General features: G+C 45.3%; 2 protein-coding genes across 7 annotated transcripts in view; one reads left to right on the top strand and one right to left on the bottom strand.

Annotated features, from left to right (window-relative positions):
* The first annotated feature begins 898 nt into the window (after positions 1–898).
* Positions 899–8,918, top strand: LOC311249216 (clavesin-1-like). 2 transcript variants are annotated; one of them, XM_084340088.1, is made up of 8 exons: positions 899–1,314; positions 2,453–3,279; positions 4,374–4,544; positions 4,625–4,743; positions 5,173–5,347; positions 5,442–5,552; positions 6,249–6,478; positions 6,638–8,918. In XM_084340088.1, the coding sequence occupies exons 2-8, from the start codon at positions 3,178–3,180 to the stop codon at positions 6,714–6,716; spliced, it is 987 nt and encodes a 328-aa protein (XP_084196214.1). In that variant the 5' UTR covers positions 899–1,314; positions 2,453–3,177; the 3' UTR covers positions 6,717–8,918. The 2 variants fall into 2 exon arrangements, with proteins under 2 accessions (XP_084196214.1, XP_084196215.1); XM_084340089.1 differs by having other exon boundaries at positions 899–1,213.
* A 1,114-nt stretch (positions 8,919–10,032) lies between these two features.
* Positions 10,033–20,028, bottom strand: part of LOC311249195 (aspartyl/asparaginyl beta-hydroxylase-like) — a 33,082-nt gene continuing 23,086 nt past the window's right edge. For 2 of the 5 annotated variants that reach the window (XM_084340053.1, XM_084340055.1), the window contains 22 exons: positions 19,599–19,652; positions 18,984–19,094; positions 18,605–18,646; positions 17,584–17,619; positions 17,127–17,171; positions 16,870–16,899; positions 16,747–16,779; positions 16,507–16,542; positions 16,218–16,265; positions 15,802–15,888; positions 15,329–15,370; positions 15,149–15,246; positions 14,901–14,987; positions 14,659–14,809; positions 13,933–14,069; positions 13,741–13,839; positions 13,559–13,648; positions 11,987–12,124; positions 11,765–11,900; positions 11,461–11,552; positions 11,060–11,193; positions 10,033–10,802 (listed from right to left, as the gene is read on the bottom strand). In XM_084340053.1, the coding sequence (XP_084196179.1) occupies positions 10,652–10,802; positions 11,060–11,193; positions 11,461–11,552; positions 11,765–11,900; positions 11,987–12,124; positions 13,559–13,648; positions 13,741–13,839; positions 13,933–14,069; positions 14,659–14,809; positions 14,901–14,987; positions 15,149–15,246; positions 15,329–15,370; positions 15,802–15,888; positions 16,218–16,265; positions 16,507–16,542; positions 16,747–16,779; positions 16,870–16,899; positions 17,127–17,171; positions 17,584–17,619; positions 18,605–18,646; positions 18,984–19,094; positions 19,599–19,652 (1,877 nt within the window). In that variant the 3' untranslated portion in view covers positions 10,033–10,651. The remainder of the gene's footprint in view (positions 10,803–11,059; positions 11,194–11,460; positions 11,553–11,764; positions 11,901–11,986; positions 12,125–13,558; positions 13,649–13,740; positions 13,840–13,932; positions 14,070–14,658; positions 14,810–14,900; positions 14,988–15,148; positions 15,247–15,328; positions 15,371–15,801; positions 15,889–16,217; positions 16,266–16,506; positions 16,543–16,746; positions 16,780–16,869; positions 16,900–17,126; positions 17,172–17,583; positions 17,620–18,604; positions 18,647–18,983; positions 19,095–19,598; positions 19,653–20,028) is intronic. The other 3 variants (XM_084340054.1, XM_084340056.1, XM_084340057.1) reach the window with 3 other exon arrangements.

Below are 20,028 nucleotides of genomic sequence, written 5' to 3' on the forward strand. Positions count from 1 at the left end.
TGAAGTCAGACCGGGTTAGCGAGAGCGAGGCCGGAAACCGACAGAGTGGGCCTTCAAAATTAAAGCATGGAGTTTGTCACTAACAAACGAGTTGTTGAGGTGACCTGGATGCACCGAGGATGTTGTACTGTATATGTTGAGTAACGATATTGAATCTAGTATAAAATCAGTCTGGTAAAATAAGTTTTGATAATTATTCTCATGAAGTCGGATGCACAGCCACCTGAGCAGTGTTTTATGTTTTATAGGCAGTCGTCTAAATCACTGTCTGTGTTTGTCAGTCAGACATTAGACTTTGAAATATTATAACAGTTTTCTAACAGTTTAAAGGCTTATTGACTGAAAGAAAACAATATAACTGATGTCACTGCTCTTCTACACAGAGCTGTGCTCAAGTGAGACTGAGTTATTTTTAATGATCCAGTGGTAATTAGACAAGTATCCATACACTATTACATTATTATGTTGATTAAAAGATAAACAACAAACTAATTTTCAAAAAAAAGAAAAGAAAAAAGAAAGCAAATGAAAGTTTTTTCTGTGTTTTTTCATTTGTGTATGTGGTGAATGTACCATGTGAATAAGCTAAGGTAAGCTAAGCTAAGCTAAGATGTACCTTTATTGATCCCCCATAGGAGAAATGTGACTCAGCATCACATGAGAACAAACAGTGTATAAACAATCACAAGTAGAATAGAATAAAAAAATAAAAAATAAAAGCCTTTTTGCACAATAAACAAAATTTCAGTGATGTGTAGGTTATTTCCAGTCAGATTAAATTATTTATTTTGGTTCAGAGAAAAAAACCTGAATTGAAAAGAAAAAAAAAAAAGTATTTAATTTTGAAAGTGGTGACCGGAAGTGGCGCTGCTTATTCTGAAAAGCTGACGCTCCCGGAGCATCCTGACGTCTTCTCGGAGCACAAAGTGAAAACGCATCTCAGTGTGATGCTCCGTCCTCTCACGCTACGATGCCCGCACGGACCCGCAAGGACGCACTTTAATCTCCTCTGACGCCTTCAGGGACTCTCGCTCTGTATCCATCTGCCCTCCGTCTCATCTTTCATTTGGACCGAAACCTCTTTTGTCCGCGGGATACCGATGGCCACCACCGCCACCGTCCCCAGCATCAGCAGCAGCAGCAGCACCGGAGGGCCGTCGGGCCAGCCAGGACGGCCGGGATTCAACCAGCACACCTAGCAGGTCGCTTCTCCGTGAGTATTTCATCACGTCCCTCTGTGAGAGACACGAAGAAGAAGCTGATCACACAGACACGAGCTCACTTGTGGAGGATGCTCTCACATTTTACCATTTGGTGAGGATGCACGCGCGCACACACACACACGCACACACACACACACACACACACACACACACACACGCACACACACACAGGGTCACTTCTATCATTAATCGCTGCTCGTCTCCATCGATCAGCTCAGATGTGCTCATTGTCTCGGTGTTGGACTCTGGTGTAAATGTAGCACTGAGCCCAGTGGGACCTTTGAGTGTCTGTTGTCTCACGGTGCTGTGTCAGTGGACGGGACACATCTGACACAGTTAATGTGAGCGGCAGATGGGGACGAGCGGGGGGCCCGGGGGTGTGTGGAGGCTGGGCAGGAGGTCATCTGAAGCACCGACCCCCAGATGGAGATAAAACACAGATCAGGCTTTATTGATCCCAAGGATTGAGACTGGACCGCAGCTCAAAACCAACCAATCGCCACAATAAATTAACTTTACTTCTATTGCAACCTTCAAGTTCTTTAGGTGAGGTTACAGACACACAAACACTTGGTTAGGGTTTAGAAAAGATCCTGTTTTGGCCTAAAATACCTGTTCTGGTCCCCTCAAACATTGGCTGCAGTGTCCAGACTTTATATCAGAAATATCTGTTTTTGTTGCACCAAACACGGCGAGAGATGTCCTGAGTTCTTGTCCCGACATCTCGTTAAAACATATTGTTTTTTGTCGTCTCAAACGTGACATGAGATGTCTGAAGTTCTTGTCAAAATTATTCAGTTATTGTCGCCACAAACACGGCTGGAAGTGTCCGAACCTCTCATCATCGTCAACATGTTTTTTGCCATCTCAAACGTGGCTGCAGATGTTCCAACATCTGGGTCAATGAAACTAGATTTTGTGCCACGAGCACGGCTGGAGACGTCCCCTCATCAAATATATTTTATTGTTGCGTCAAACACGACTTTTTGTTCTTTTAAAGGAAAAAAAAACAATAAATGTTTGAAACTAGACTTCCACCGAGGCCCAATAGTTACCAGCCACCAGCTTCATGCACTCCCGGAGAAATTTAAAAAACTGTTGGATAAAGTGAGAAAAATCCCTGCAGTCCCTGCACAGTCAACATGGTCTATTCTGGGCCGAGACCGTCCTCCATCCAACCAACAAACATTTCCTGTTCTCTAAACGTTTGTCTCTTCTCTCTCCTGCAGGTTGAGGACGCCCCGATCAGACCCAGTTGCCTTTACTGACCTTTGACCTTTCTCCGACAACCCAACTGAGGTCACGACCTCAGTGCAGAACAGCAGGACTCGTCACCAATCGTCCATCTACAAACTTCTCGTCATGACGCAGCGGAGAGTCGACGAGGTCTGATAAAACCTGAAACCTGAAAGATGACAGAGAGCAGGAGGAGGAGGGAGCTGTGAGACGCCGAACGGGAAGAAACTCGGGACAAAAAGGATGTGAAGCCAGCGCAGAACTGTCTGAACGTCAAACCAAAACCTGAAATCGAGTCAGCGTTTCACTCCAGCATCAACAACCAAAAACCTTCAGCTTCCTACGAACCAACGATGTAGAAGACGAGCGCAGAGACGATTGTTGACAGACGAGCACGATTGTCTCCTACTGGCGACTCTGATTGAAACACTGTCCCACATGCTGTTTTTATAAATATGGAATTTAAAATAAAAAACACAGACAGCAAATAAGATTGTGTTACAGATAAAAGGGCAAAGACTCCATTTACTTCTTCAACAACCAAATTCACAACTGAGCCACAGAAGATTGTACATCTGAACCAAACTGTGGAGAAAGTTGGAACAGAACTCTGAAACTTGAGACATCACAGGTGGAAAGAACGGATCCGTCTGTTGATCTAAAGGACTTCAGTTTGTGCAGAAACACATTTGTAGGAACCAAACCGGAGTGAGTCACCATGATGACGCATCTACACGCCGGTCTGAGCTCAGAGACGACGGAGAAGGCTCGTCTAGAGCTGAACGAGAACCCGGACACTCTGCATCAGGACATCCAGCAGGTATATCCACCATGCTTAGCTAACGTTAGCTTGTTCATGGCAGTCAGCTCAAATGATGACAGGTTTTTAAAGTACTAGACTGCTGCTGTTCTGGTATCTTCACAAACCATCAGTGTGTTATGCTGCGTTCAAGTTTGACTGTGTGAGCACCAAGCATCGACGTTATAAACACAGAGTCCACCTCGCTCTGTCGGCTCAGAACATGGTCCGTCTGTTGAGTGCAACAGCTTGATCTGAGATGTTGTGGTGGAAATGGGTCTCCGTAAAGACGTGGTGGAGATGGGTCTCTTTAAAGATGGGGTGGAGATGGGTCTCTTTAAAGACGTGGTGGAGACAGGTCTCTGTAAGGATGTGGTTGAGACGTGTGTCTGTAAAGATGTGGTGGAGACAGGTCTGTGTAAAGATGTGGTGGAGACAGGTCTGTGTAAAGATGTGGTGGAGACAGGTCTCTGTAAAGATGTGGTGGAGACAGGTCTCTGTAAAGACGTGGTGGAGACAGGTCTTTGTAAAGATGTGGTGAAGACAGATCTCTGTAAAGATGTGGTGGAGACAGATCTGTGTAACGATGTGGTGGAGACAGGTCTGTGTAAAGATGTGGTGGAGACAGGTCTTTGTAAAGATGTGGTGGAGACAGGTCTTTGTAAAGATGTGGTGGAGACAGGTCTCTGTAAAGACGTGGTGGAGACGGGTCTCTGTAAGGATGTGGTTGAGACGGGTGTCTGTAAAGAAGTGGTGGAGACAGGTCTCTGTAAAGATGTGGTGGAGACGGGTCTCTGTAAAGATGTGGTGGAGACGGGTCTCTTAAAAGACATGGTGGAGACAGGTCTCTGTAAAGATGTGGTGGAGACAGGTCTGTGTAAAGATGTGGTGAAGACAGATCTCTGTAGAGATGTGGTGGAGACAGGTCTCTGTAAAGATGTGGTGGAGACAGGTTTCGAGTCCGACCTGTGGCCATTTGCTGCATGTCTTCCCCACACTCAGTCATCTCTCAGCTGTCCTATCAAATAAAGCCATGCAAGGAAAAACCTGCTGTTGAACCAAACAAGAAACAAACGAACACAATTAACCGATGCCTCGTGTTTCCGTCTCTGGAGGTGCGGGACATGATCGTGACGCGGCCGGACATCGGGTTCCTGCGGACGGACGACGACTTCATCCTGCGTTTCCTGAGAGCCAGGAAGTTTGACCAGGTGGAGACCTTCAGACTGCTGGCCCAGTACTTCCAGTTCAGACAGCAGAACCTGGACATGTTCCAGAGCTTCAAGGTCCGTTACCACACTGAACAGGACGCTGCTCACTGAGGCGCTGGTTTCAAACACACATCATTCTTCTTCTTCTGTGTCAGGTGGACGACCCGGGTATCAAGCGGGCACTGATGGATGGTTTCCCGGGTGTACTGGAGACTCCAGACCAACATGGCCGAAAAATCCTCATCCTGTTCGCCTCCAACTGGGACCAGAGCAGGTAACACACACACACACACACACACACACACACACACACGCACACGCACACACACACACACACACGTCTCTGTATTGATTGTCTAATGGGTCATTTCTGTACTAAAAATACACCAGAACACACACAGCCAGTTGTAGTTAAGACTTACAGCGTGAAGGACCGTCACACTCCCTTTAACTATTGATTAACTGTTGATATACACACACACACACACACACACACACACACACACACACACACCCTATCTCCAGTTTCTATCAGTAGTGGTCGATGGTGTTTTTGTAAACAGACAACCATTTCAACACTTACCTCCGTCCCAACGAGGACCAGGACACACTCCAGTGAGACGCCTCAGTGCGGCTACAGCAGTGTGTGTGTGTGTGGTGTGTTGGGGTTGTGTGTAATCTCGTCCTCCTTCTCCTCCATCAGGAACTCGTTCACCGACATCCTGCGGGCGATCCTGCTGTCTCTGGAGGTTTTGATAGAGAACCCGGAGCTCCAGATCAACGGGTTCATCCTCATCATCGACTGGAGCAACTTCTCCTTCAAACAGGCCTCCAAGCTCACCCCCAACATCCTGAAGCTGGCCATCGAAGGCCTCCAGGTGAGACACAGTGAACACTGAGCTCCTGTAGCTGCACAGCTCCTCAGGACTGATCCGTTAATCCTTTCCTTGTCTCCTCTCCTCGTCTCCTCAGGACAGTTTTCCCGCTCGGTTCGGAGGAATCCATTTTGTGAATCAGCCGTGGTACATTCACGCCATGTACACCATCATCAAACCTTTCCTCAAAGACAAGACCAGGAAACGGGTGAACACGTCACTTCTTTCTTTATTTTCTTCCTCCTCTCCTTCTCTGGGCTCCTCTCCTGCCTCCTTTCACCTCACCTCTCCTCCTTTATCTCCTCTTTTTCTTCCTGCTTCTGCCTCTCGTCTCCTTTCATTGTCACCTTTTCTCCTCTTAGGTTTCTCCTTCGTCGCTCATCTTCTCTTTTGATCATTAACACCCTCCTCTTCTCTGTTCCTCCCTTGTTTTCCCTCTCATCTTCTCTTTGTTTCCTCTTCTCTCCTCTTTTCTTCTGTTTCTTTATTCCTTCCCTTGTTTCCTTTGCTTTCTTTTTCATCTCCTCTCCAACTTTCTCTCCTCGTTTCCTCTACTCTCCTCCTTCCCCCTCTCCTTGTCCTGTCTCCTTATGTCCTCTCCTGTCATCCCATCTCCTTGTGTCCCTTTTTCTCTCCTCTCCTGTCCTCATCTCTCCTCTCCTTTACCTCTCTTCATCTCCTCTCGTCTCCTTCTCTCACCTCTTCTCCTCGTCTCCTCGTTTCCTCCTCTCCCTCTTCCTCTCCTCCTCTCCTCTCATCTCCTCCCCTCTCATCTCCTCTCCTCGTCTCCTTCTCTCACCTCTTCTCCTCGTCTCCTCGTTTCCTCCTCTCCCTCTTCCTCTCCTCCTTTCCTTTTCATCTCCTCCTCTCCTCCTCTCATCTCCTCTCCTCGTCTCCTCCTCAGATCTTCCTCCACGGTAACAACCTGAACTCGCTCCACCAGCTCATCCAGCCCGAGTGTTTGCCGTCAGAGTTCGGCGGGACGCTGCCGCCGTACGATATGGGCATCTGGGCCCGAACGCTGCTGGGCCCCGACTACAACGACGAGACGGAGTACACGCTGACCTACGACGCCCTGCACGTCCGCGAGAACTGTGGAGGAGGAGGAGGAGGAGACAAGGACATGATGAAGAGGTGAGGAGGAAGGGTTTCCTCGTTTCCTCTCCTGTTTTATTTCCTTTCCTAGATCCTTGTTTTTACAGAGTTTCAGTTCCAACGTTTAATAAATACTGAACCAAACTGAAACTGTCTTTGGTGTGTGTGTGTGTGTGTGTGTGTGTGTGTGTGTTTCAGGTCTCAGTCGGCGGTGGAACCAGGAACTCTCCGACAAACAGACAGAGACACCAGCACACCACTACTGGCCCTGGACTGAACACACACACACACACACACACACACACACACACACACACACACACACACACACACACAGTGTACCCATAGACGGTAACACACTCACTGTAGAGCCATCACACACACTGTATTTACACACATGTACAGACTTAAAACACACGTTTAGAGACACAAATACATCACAGCATCGCATCACACACACACGCACACACACTCACACACACCAGCAGCTGTGTATTAAGCTGGTGGATTTGAACTTGCGTCCTCTCGTCTTGTTGACCTGAACTTTGACAGCGACTGAACTTCCTGAACGACACACACACACACACACACACACACACACACACACACACACACACACACACACACACAGTCTGTCCTGTCTCTGAGCCGTCTAATGCCTCCCAGCTGAGCCTCCCTCCAGCCAGCGGCCCGTCCTGCTGTCCCGGTCCACGACGACACGCTCCGAGGTGTTTGTGTTTGTGCTGCACGGCCGCGTGCTTCGAGTTCTTGTTGATTCTGTCGAGCAGGAATGTAACACCGTGATCACATTTAATCCGTGATGCCGTTCTGTTTCTGTGGGTCAGAACACGATGTGAGGATGTGCTGAAACTTTATTTAAACCTCAGAGAGCGACAGACTAACGCCGGGTCACGTCACTGAAGAAAGCTGACGCGTACAATCAGAACTAAGGAACATGTAGAGCGGGCTGCACCAGCAAGGATCCATCTGAACATCTCTTAACTTAAATCATGTTTATTTACTTTCAGTTTAAAATGATGAAACCAGATTTAAAGATATTTAAAGATGAGACCTTCACCTGCGTGTTTACATCATCAGGTAAGGGTGCGTTTCATTTGGTCACCTGTCGCTACAACTTGAGAAGAGAGTCAGAGCGAGGAAGGAGGTGTTTGTCAAAATGTGACAGAACATGAATTAGAGACAACATTGATAAACAATAAATTGCTGTAAAGCACCAAAAATGAACTTAATTAAGAAATGTTCCACTTTTCTCAGTTTGATCTCCTGTAAACTGAATGTTTGTTGACATTTGAAGACTTTAAAATCTAAATATTATTTCCAAATTAAACGCTGAATGCTGCGTTTTTAGTGGAAAAACGTTTAATGGTTGAAACGAGGTGATTATGATGTTTACTGCTTGTTTCTGCTTCCCTCAAGCGGCTGGAAATCTATGAATGCAGCTTTAAAATACAGTTTCACATTATCTTGTTTAATTCAGGTTTAAATTAGAGGTACAGCTGACGAGCTGTGATTTAATTAAAAGGTCAGAGATGATCCTTGTTGGTGAAACTCAGCCGTGAATGTTTGAAGAACTTTTTTAAAGCTGTGAATCTAAAAAATGGAAATCCAAACTTTCAGGTAGCTGACGCGGCGGTTCATCAGGACTCTGAGGTCTTTATCTCGTCGCTGGAGAATTTAAATTACTGAATCAAAACACTTTAACTTAATTCACCCGAATGTCCCGAAATTCAACAAATCACTTGTCAAACGAACGGAGAAAGGACGCGTGAAGAAACTTCACTTCGGTAGAATAATTTCACCTTTTTTCTTTCATGTGAAACAAAAAAAAAAAAATCACGTCAAGTTAGACCAACTCTGCACAAGCATTTAAAAATAAAAGCACCAGGCAAAATGGCCAGATATTATAACCGGCTCACGTGCATGAAGATGTTTAAGAGCTGTTCTACCAGAGTGACACGTTTCTGAAGACGTGTGGTGCTGTGAAGAGACCGCAGGATGCCAAATGATCACCTTTAACCTCGACAGTGAAGGCAAAGATTGTTTTTATTGAATTTAACTTATTTGAAGATTGTATAATATTGTTACAAGTATTATTACACTGCAAAAAACTGTAACACTTGGCCAGTTTTATCCTGAGATATTTAAAGTGGAGTTATCTTCAGTTTCTGCATCGAGGTGGACTTTTTCATTTCTGTCTGAAATCAACGGAGGCGACTGGTCGGACATTATGTCTGTGAGGAGAGCAAGAACACGTGCAGGCCGATAATTCTCACTTCACATATCTTGATATAATGTGGATTATTTGTAATATATAGAAGCCAAGTCTGTCATGATCTTTTGCAGTGTGTTTGACTCATCATCAGGGCTACACTGAGCAGTGATCTGATCTCCACGCGACTGTAATGTAATGTATTTCCTTTCAATGAATGTATAGAAGTAAACATTTACACCAACGTGAGCCCGTTGTTTCATTCCACTGCTGGGATTTTATTTTGAAGGGAAACATTGAAGGAACAGTTGAAATAACAATAATAAACTTTATATAGAGAGATGGCTGTTGCTATGGCGACGGCAGCACATGAATATCCTGATGTCGACCGCGGTGAAGTTAGTTTCATGTTGGATATTCGACAGTTCGTCAGTTTGAGCTGATGTTGGCGGTACGAGGACGTTAGCTCACCTCTGAACCACAGGTGTGTTCAGCAGCTTCATGCTGTCTCACACTTATTAGTGAAAATTGTAGCAAAAAATGTTAATCGGTTTCAAATAATTCACCTTTTTTGTTGCTAATGTGTGATTAATGGATTTTACTGAAATGTCTTCCTGCACTGATTCAATTTTGGTGATTCTTTTTTTATTATTAATATTTTTTTCCTGACATGGAAGCTACTGAAATAAATAAGTTTTTTCATTTCAAATAGTATTTTATTTCATTTTCTATGTAATAATGTGAACATTTTTGTTATAAAAAAAAAAGAAGCACTCAAATCCAATATAAAAAGAGTCTAGGACGACATGTCAGCTTTGATTTTGACTCAATGGGTTCATAAAATATATATATTAAAAAATAAAAATAAAATGATTAATATAAAATAGAAGAAGCAAAAAAAAAAAAGGTGTGTCTCGTTCAACCAGTACAGGAAAACATCTTGGAGAGGAGGAGAAAGGAAAGAAGAGAGGAGAGGAGACAAGGAAAGGAAATGAAAAAAAGATAGGAAAGGAAACAGGAGACAAACAGGACAGGAGGAGCAAAGGGGAGAAGGGAAGAAACAGAAAATAAGTAAATGCAAGGAAGCAAAGAGAGGAGAGGAGGAGAAGTAAGGAAAGGAAATAAGGACAGGAGAGGAGATGGGAGGAAACAAGAAGAGGAAAGGGAAAAAAAGAGGATGAGCATTTATTTTGACTCGATGCGTCACATGACCTGGAAATAAAATATAAAGTTTCTCCTCATTCAACAACTCTTAAATCACTTGAATTGTTAAAGGGGTCTGGTGATAAAACTCTTCAGAGGAGCATCAGCTCAACACAAAACATCGTCTGGAAGAAACAAACAAACACTTGAGATTTTTTCAGTCATTTTTATTTTTAATATAAATATAAATCATCTTTGATAACATGTTTCCTTGTTACTGTGCAAAAGTGATGAAAAAGTGAACTAAAAACCCGGCTGGATAAACTGAGGTGATGCATAGTGGTCGGGTCAAATTAAGGCTTCGTTTCATTAACAGATTCCTTCAGCCTGTTCTAAGTTTAGTGTTTCAACATTTCAATCAGTGACATGAAGGCAAGAAACACCAGAGAGCTGGTTTGTAACATCTGGAATCATCTCCAGATCGAGAAAATACATTTTGAAGTCCATCACAAGATTTCCAGCACTGACTGAACCGTGCGCCGGTCCAGACAGGCTGTAACGAGTACCGTGTGTTGTGTCTGGTAGTAAAGTCAGTAGTAACTCTGTTTTTCATTCCCACCTTCAGTCCGATGGTAACATCCTTCGTCGCTCTTCGACAACTTTAGTAGTTTATCCACAAAAACATAAAAATGATCACCGTCGGTCAAACTGTCCTCGTGACTCTCCTCAGGGTTTTTATCAGTTTGTCCGCAGGAGAAGAATCAGCCGGTCCGTTAGACGTGTCGCTCTGTTCTTACCCGGCTGACGACCGGCTCCGTCCTCGCCGCGCTCGCTTTCATCTAAATGGGGCTCAGAGTCTGCCGCTGGTACGCCGTCAGCTCCGGGTGCCACACGTCCACGATGAAGATGAGGCGGTAACTGTCGGCTTCCTGCCAAACCTCGTGCTCAAAGGAGTCGTCGAAGATGAGGACTTTACCCTCCTCCCACTCCCTGAGACACACGGAGGACAACGAGAGGTGAGCAGGGAGAGAGGGAAAGGAAAGGAAGTAAGGACAAGAGATGGGAGGGAACAGGGAGAGGAGAGGAAGCAAGGAGGGGAAAGGACAGAAAGAGGAGAAGAGAGGAGAAGGAACAAGGAAAGGAGAGAAGATACGATAAGGAGATGAGAAGGATGAGGAGGAGGATGAGGACCATGAAGAGGATGAAAAAGATGAGGGGGATGAAGAGGATGAGGAGGAGGGTGGTACCTGGTCTGGTCGGTGCAGCGGATCCTGCAGCCCTGTTTGGGGATGACGAGGCCGAGGTGCATCCTCAGTCTGCAGTTAGTGGGACCAGTGTGAGGCCACACATGAGTACCAGGCTGCATGACGGAGAACTTAATCTGAACACACACACACACACACACACACACACACACACACACACACACACATTAAAAAACATAAGCAGATTAAGTGGACTGCAGTGGGTTCTGTTCCTGGTTCAGAGGGTAAAAGCTCAGATCTGATCTGAACTTCAGCTGCAGAGTTTCTGGATATTTTTAGCAACAAAATCCTTAAAAATCAGCAGACGGACACATCGAACAGCAGCGTGTGTGTGTGTGTGTGTGTGTGTGTGTGTGTGTGTGTGTGTGTGTGTGTGTGTGTACCTGTCCTCTCTTGCAGCCTGTAGCCTCAGAGTATCTCTCCAGCAGTGAGCAGGTCTTCGGGACTCCCTGACAGGAATTTCCAACTTTTTTCCCTAAAACACACAAAAATACAAAACCGATCAAACGTCATCAGAGCTGCAATCGACAGTTATTATTTTATTCTTTACATTTGGTGGCCGCCACCCGTCCTGCCTGCTTCACTTAACGAGGGGGAGGAAATTCACTCTGAAAACTACCTGAAACTAAAATAAATCAAACACAGGATTAAAACAAAGTCCGAACACGTGTGCGGTGTCGGTGGTACCTTGTTGCCAGAGCGTGTACTGGCCCCACTCTCCCCTCTCTCTCAGGTTCTCGTCCTCAGGTACGAACGATCTGGTGCTCTGGTCCATCACAGCCAGAGCCTCGTCCCTGATCGTCTTCCAGTTCCTCTCCAGCGTCTGAAGACAAACACGGCTCCGCTTTAAAACGTCTCGCTGAGAATAAACCTGCCTCGTGCTCATGCAGACTCTCTGGGAGCCCTCACCTTCACCAGGTCGGTGTATCCCGTCTCTTTAGGCGTCCACCACGGCTGAGCCTTCAGTCCGTCCACGTTGTACAGAGACCTCTGCCACACCGAGGCGAAGTGTCCATGTTGGTGACCCAGCTCGTACCAGTGGTAGGCCTGGAGAGACAGACAGGCAGACAGACAGGCAGACAGGCAGACAGACAGACAGGCAGACAGACAGGCAGACAGACAGACAGGCAGACAGACAGGCAGACAGACAGGCAGACAGACAGACAGACAGACAGACAGACAGGCAGACAGACAGGCAGACAGACAGGCAGACAGACAGACAGACAGGCAGGCAGACAGTTAGGGAGTTTTTCTAAATCTTGTTTGGGCCAAATGATTTTCATGTTTCCTGAATTTGTGTGAAAATGTGTTAAATATCTTTGAACGTCACTTCAGTGACCGAGGGTTTAATCCCCGTACGGGTCAAACAGCTGTTGAAGCAACACTCTCTCACCAACTTCTTTAATACAGTGAACTTCAGTCAGAGACCTTAGCAAACGTACCGACATCTGAATGCAGAGTTATATAAAGATATCACACATGTGGAGACGTCCCCATCAGGGCTGAATTAAACTGATCGTAATCCTGACTCTCACAAACGCCTCAAGTCTTTTCATGTCAGGAGTAAAGTCAGTGCACACAGAGAAGAAATGTCCATTTTCTTCTTCCAATAATCAAACATTCATCAAATTCTGACACTTCTTGTTTCTTCACACGACACAAAGTAACATCTGTCTGAGGGACAGTCAGGAGGGACAGTCAGGAGGGACATGTGAAGACTGAAGACTGTGAACCACAAACTGACCATCCAAAACATATTAGCTCTGACTGTGGACACAACAACAGCTCTTCATTGCCGGTTAGCTCAGTTGGTTAGAGCGTGGTGCTAATAACGCCAAGGTCGCGGGTTCGATCCCCGTACGGGCCAACTGCCTTTTGCAGACACAGCACAGTGTAAAATCTGGAGTCTCAAAGAATCAAACTATCAAATTGTGCAACAAACATGAATCCGTTATGAATCTAAAGGCTCAACGATAGAGATGTTACTGGATGAAGCTGGTTCAGTTTGTCATCTGGGATGGCTCAGACGAACCACATGCACAACTGCAAGTGAAATAATCATTATTTTGGTATTTCTATCTACTATTTCTACTTTCTACCTACAAACATTACTATCAGGTTCAGGTGGCTCAGCATCAGAAGTAGCCACATAATCTAAATCAATGCAGCACCATGAGTCACGTCTTTGAGGAGTTTATGACTGATGTGAAGTCTTCCATCGTCACTGGGGATGCAGTTTGTGATGCTGTTGTATCTGACTGGATGATAATGCACAGGTGTTTCTGTTATTTTGTCCGTGCAGCAGAAGGTCATATCACTCAGGAGAGGCTTTTCAATTAGAGCTTCTGGCTCCATCTTGTGGTCAACAGACAGCACTGCAGCTCAACGTCTACGTCTGGATATAATGGATGACTGTAGCAGGTAAGCAGTAATAACTTGTGTATTGTATTGCATGTGTGTGTGTTTTTATGTGTTACTCACACTGTTGTCTCCGACCCGCTGCAGGGCGTCGCCCAGGTGGAAATAAAAACGCCCGTCATCCGTCCCCGGCTCACCGGACTCCAAGCCCTCCTGCAGAGACACAACACGGCAGCGTTGGGTTAAATGTGGGGGGAGGTTGTTTCAAAATAACTTGAAAATCAATAATGAGGTGGAGTATTCACCTTCAGGAACGGGATACTCTCTGCTATCTTGTTCTCGGACTTCAGGATGAAGCCGTAGTGAACTTTGGCGAAGCCGTTGCTGGGGGCAACCGCCAGAACCTGTGGGAGAAGTGCAGACGTCAGACAACCAATCAGAGACAAACCTCTACTTGAAAGAGGTCCGGTGAATCTATCAGCATACAGTACACACACCTCTTCGTACACCTTCTTGGCACCCTTGTTGTCTCCTAGCAACAGGTGGGCGACGCCCAGGTCGTTCTTCAGACCGATGTCTTCTGGAAAGATCTGAGTCAGCCTCTCCAGCGTCGCCAGAGAGCCACGCATCCGACCTGAGAGACACGAGAGACACGAGAGAGTCAGAAGAGTGAATTCACCTTTAACTGTTTCAATCAGAAAAGATCTGGACCTCATCTGACACGACCGACAGTAGTCCTCTTCATCATCATCATCATCATCTGGGTATTTTGCTCATGATATGTTGATATGGCTGGTTATCTCAGCTGGTTAGAAGGTAATAACAGCAAGGTCGTGGGTCTGATCCCCGTACGGGCCAGGCTGCTTTTAGGAAATCACTCACCACCATTTTAAATTTAAGATTTCCCACACAGAATCCTGACCTCACAGTCTGTGGTGTGGTGTTTTATCTCCTTTACCTAACTGCTTGGTTCAGCACAAAAAACGAGCTATTGCGCAATCTCTTTCCGGAAAAATGCGTCCACTTCATGGCCGGTTAGCTCAGTTGGTTAGAGCGTGGTGCTAATAACGCCAAGGTCGCGGGTTCGATCCCCGTACGGGCCAACTGACTTTTGAAATATCACTCACCGCTGTGAAAGGTACAGAAACTCAGAATGCAAAACAAATGTTATCTTGTCTCGTCCTGTAGCTGACAGGGTGAAGTAGCTGTAATATTAGCGGTACCGAGGAACTGCTGTCGCTCGGCTCGTCTCTTCAGAGCAGCTCTCAGGAGGTCGGGGGTCACGTCCGGCAGCTCAGCAGCGTCCCTGTAGCTGTTGATGGCTCTCTGCAGCATGTCGTTACTACGCATCTTCTCTGCCATGTCGTCCTCCGTCTGCCACACACACACACACATATTAAACGCTCGTATCACAGCACTTTCACCTCACTGTGCTGCAGTACTGATCCGGTTTACTGTGCAGTACCTGGGCTCGTCCGTAGCGAGCGCGGGGGCTCTGTGGATGCAGCTGCACCAACGTCTCAAACGCTCTCAACGCCTCCTCCAACTTACCCTGATAGAAGAGGACAGAGCAAACATCATGCATCATCTCAACTCAAACTAACAGGACAGTTCAATGAAACACTGATTTTTCCTTCACCTTCTGCTACAACATGATGTCACATAATATTTAAAGTATCACAGCTGAATGCACAGTGGATATCGTGACTTTACCTTCTTGCGAAGCTTTTCTGCAGCGTCGATTTCTGCTTTAATAGTTTTATCAAACTTATTCAGTAACTTTGGCTTCTTCTTCTTTGCTGGAGGAGAAACTATAAAAGACAACAGATTAAAATGTGAGAAGCTTCGTGGGTGAAAATGCAACATAACGTCTTTTCCTTTTTCAGATTTTACCTGTTTCTTTGGGCTTCTCTTCGGCCTGTTTCCCTGTTGCTCCTGTGACACAGCAGAAGAGACTTCAACACCTAATATTTACCATATTCAAGAATTTTCTCCAGTGACGAGCTGCCAAATGATGGTGAAAGGTGGTAAAGCGGTCATCTCCCTTCAGGCCACTAGATGGTGGTGTTTCACTGCTGCTGACAGACCAGCTCAGCTGCGACTGTCTCTGTTTGTAACTCTGTTTAGCAGCGCTGAACAGCAGCACTGCATTTACAGCAGCTGCAGCCATATAAAGTCTCAACTTATCAGACCAGAGTTTGTATGACTGACCATGTGACCTCATGGCTGGTTAGCTCAGTTGGTTAGAGCGTGGTGCTAATAACGCCAAGGTCGCGGGTTCGATCCCCGTACGGGCCAAGTTACTTTTTAAGTTGAAACGTTCTCATTCTGTGCCTCTTACCACGTACATCTTGACAAACACTCACCATCAGCCGCTGGATCGCTCTCCGTTTCACTCTGAGGTGCTGGTTCTGCTGCTGGCTCGGGCTGGTTCTCTGCTTCTACAGCTGGTTCTGAAGGGAGATGAACAACACACATTATGAGTTTAATGACATTTCAGTGACTTCCAGAACAAAGTTGGAGCATTTCCAGGACATAAAACGCTCTGTTTTCCATGTTTACTAAGTTTTCTGGTATGTTTCCAGAAAATAATCAAAAAATTCCTCCAAAGTGACTCAGTAACAGTCACTGATGTTCCCCCACTTCTCTCCAGCTTTTTCTGTCTGGAAAAAACTCCTCAGGATGTTTCAGGGTATTCAGAGCCTTAGACAGAAACACAAAAAACACACAAATATACTAAAAACAAGACAATAAGACTAAACTGAAACCATCCGTACTGTACCTGCTTCCTGCGTGAACTTGGAGCTTGTTAAGTACTGTCCCGACTCCACTACACGACAAACAGAAAAGAAAAACAATCATGTCAGAGTCATGATCACACACAAGACACTTCACAACAGTCCAGGTCTTTCCTTTGGTCTATTGAAACTCGCTGGAGCAATGTTGGAGTACTGAGGGACAGTCAAAAGAAACTATGACTGAAGCCTCATTGAAGCAGGTTAAATAATCACAGTAGGTTAGATGTTGGTTTTCTGGGATCTGCAACTCTGTTTTACTCTGTTGTGACTCACCTTCGCTCTCCTCTGGCGGCGGCTCCTCCAACAGAACTGCAACAGAAACATCAGCAGTTTATCTCGACTGCTTCTCTTGGTACCAAAAACACCACATCCGGAAAGCTCGACCAGCGACTTCTAGTGACTGTATCGTAACGTTGGATCAGCTCTAACTGCTCTGCTGTAAAGTGACTACCACAGCCTCTACGACTGCTGCTGCTGCTGCCAACACATTACATGTCATCCTGTATGTCTCACCTCCAGTCGTGTCGATGCCGTCGGCTCGACCCTCTGAAATAAGAGAGAGTAAAGGAGTGATTTAATATGAAAACTATGATCATGTAGTAAAAGCAGAGGACGGAGACAGAGAGGCTTCCTCACCATGAGGATGTTCACTGTCTCCAGGATCATCTGTAACACACACATCACAGTTTATCTCAACCTCACGACAGCTTGAAGGCTGACAACACGAGTCCTCTGGAGGACTGTGGCTGGGAAACTAGAAACTGTGTGTTTCACCTCACACAGACTCATTGGTCTTTTTGTAATCCTAATTTTATCATCATCTTCATTATCATTAGTCGTTTGTCTAACTATGAAGAGAGGAAGAAAACAATTAAAGACCGTGTTCAACCGACCTGGCACAAAGTCATCTTCCACCAACGCCGGGAGAGGGACGGCAGCTGGAGACACCAAAACACGCTTAAAATACAGATATACACACACATACACACACACATGTGATCAGATGGGTGTGGCACTGATAATCAGCCCTGTTAGTGTATAAACAGGATGTGTGGGGGCAGAAACTTTCCATCAGAAGTCAAGACTGATAAGTTCAATCGACAGTTCTGGTTAGAAACGATCAATTATGATAAAATAATAGCAAGAAGAATAAGTTTGACAGACACAGCGTAAGCACCCTTCAAAGTCCAGCCTTCACCCTCCTGGTCTTTATTAAAAACACCTAATTACAAATAATCAATCGTTATCGATAGACTGAAATCATGCAACATCAGCCGTGCAGGAAGCGTCACAGACAAACATCCAAACACAGAGTGCAGCAGCCGCTAAGCCAGTGAGAGCAGGACCAACCTTGGATTTCAGACTCCACATCATAAAATCTAGAGCCTGGATCACACACACACACACACACGCACACACACAGACACACACACACACACAGGTAATAAAGTTACCTTGGTGACATCATCAGTCAGCTGATCACACAGGTTGCTCACAGTGAGGGCAGACAGCAGGCAGATTACTTTGCATTTAGAAAGACTGATGCAACGAATCCAAGTGTCTGCTATACACACACAATATGGCCAGAAGTATGTGGACACTCGAACTGGCCCGCTCGTAGACAACATTCACACGACGGCCATTTTCAAAAGCTGAGATAACGTGTGCTGATGGTTTCCAGGATGAAAGTTTTATAAACTTTGGGAATCTGACAAATCGTCAATAACTGGAAAGATGCTGAGAGTGAAAACCTGGAAGGACATCGACGCATATTTTGGGGTAAGGCAACATATTTGATAATTCCTGAGCTAATGTTAGCATCCAACCACGGCCTCGGTAGTTGCCGGCACGAAGGCATAAAAAAAATATGTGCATTACGTATCGTGTAACGTTACGTATCGTAACACTATCAGACTGTAACGTCAGCTAGGAAGTTGAAATATGGACCGATGTCCCTCCAGATTGTCACTGTCCATTGTCAATCAATCAGAACTTGTCAGATTTCCTACATTTATAGGTCATGCTACCTGGAACACAGCAGTCAAGCATTTGAGCTTCACACCCAGAGTGTGAAAATGGCCGCCGTGTGACACCTGCCTTTAACTTCTGGCCATATTTCACAAAATACATCTTTAAATAATGCAATGAAAAAACATAGGTGCGTGGACAGTGGTGTCCACATAGTTTTGGCCATACAGTGTTGCAGACACACAAGCCAAAACAAGTAAATAATAACAGCACAAAGAGGAAAAAGTAGCGTTCAAACATGACAGCAGCTCACAAACAGCCGCATCTTCTGTTTTATCAGTTAAAGAGGAAACCTGTGATGATCTGTGCTGACTTGAGATGCAAAGAAAAAGCACAAACACACCTTCATCATCGCCGTGCACAGGTGAGGGCCCGCTCTCTGAAACTGAAAAACAAAACTGACAGTTTGAAATCGAAACAGCAGAACTTAACTTTTATTTTTTTGTTTTACTAAACCTCTGCTGTTTAAAAGCAGACGAGCATTATATTATAAATTATTCAAATATTATCATTGTATCATGAAGCAGTTTGGTGGCGAGGAGAGGGACGGACATCAACTAATTAATTCTGAATCTCTTCATGATTTATTACTAAAGAGTATTTTATCTGCTTTAATTGAGTTTTATTAGTTAATTTATGGACAGTAAAACAGTCTTTGAATATACATTATAACATACTGTACACACACACACACACACACACACACACACACACACACACACCTGATGCAGTCTCCTCAGCTGGGGTTTCGGATGGCGTGGCCTCTGTTGGCTCCGCCCCCTGCGGCTCTGCAGTGTGCTGATTCGTTGTTTTAACCAACTTTTCTGCAGTTTCTTTGGTTTTGAAAACGTTGGAGACGGAGGACACCATGCAGACAAGACACATGTGTGATATATTTAGTCGCTGATGTATTTAGAAAGGTAAAAACTCTTCATGCTTATTAAATGTCTTGACGTGTCATCATTTTAATTTTAGCTCCGGGAGTGAAAGTGAAGCAGGGCGGAGCTGATATGAAGCCTCAGCTTGTCCGTGACTCTTTGTGTGGATGTAACACAGTCTTTAGTCTCGTCTGACGCAGACGTGGGATCAGAGTTACGTTGAGCGAGGTCAGGTGAGGCAGACACGCCCTCAGGTCTGAACGCACAGGTGGGAAGGAGGAGAAACACCTACCAGATGGTTTTCTCAGGTATCAGGTCAGAGTGAGCTCGTGTCTCTGCGAGACAACAGACAGCAGGCCCAGAGGACTAGTGACTGTGTGTGTGTGTGTGTGTGTGTGTGTGTGTGTGTGTGTGTGTGTGTGTGTGTGTGTGTGTGTGTGTGTGTGTGTGTGTCCTCACCTGTTTTCCCCTCAGGTGAACCGCTCACATGTGGTGCGTTCGGCTCTTTCAGCCCTGTTCAGTGATCAGAAGTTCAGGTGTAGAAATCAGACACACTGTGCACACACGTTCATGAGGTCGTTCATGATTTCTTTGTTTGTTTTCCATTTACTCGACATTACAACTACAATATCTTCTCATCTTCTTAAACCTGAGTATCAAAACTCTGACGATGCCGAGGACATTTTCTACTGAGTCTGTGGATCTCATCAAGAAGACGAGACACAAAAACAGTTTGAGGAGGAAAATTACAACATGCAAAAAATATTCACAACTGATGCTGGTTTACAGTCAAGTGTAACAGCGCCGTGAAGAAAACAGCTGTGTTCTAATTCAGTCAACTCACAGAGTAAAACATGTTATATTACGATTATATACTGTAGTTCATGTA

Source organism: Pagrus pagrus, assembly GCF_965226575.1.
Source record: "Pagrus pagrus genome assembly, chromosome: 20".
Classification (NCBI taxonomy): domain Eukaryota; kingdom Metazoa; phylum Chordata; class Actinopteri; order Spariformes; family Sparidae; genus Pagrus; species Pagrus pagrus.

Bases quoted from the DNA above. Each gene is read 5' to 3' on its own strand.
- LOC311249216 (XM_084340088.1), top strand. From the start codon at position 3,178: ATGATGACGCATCTACACGCCGGTCTGAGCTCAGAGACGACGGAGAAG. The intron at 3,280-4,373 runs GTATATCCACCA...CCGTCTCTGGAG, and splicing joins TGCATCAGGACATCCAGCAG to GTGCGGGACATGATCGTGAC. The intron at 5,553-6,248 runs GTGAACACGTCA...TCTCCTCCTCAG, and splicing joins AAGACAAGACCAGGAAACGG to ATCTTCCTCCACGGTAACAA.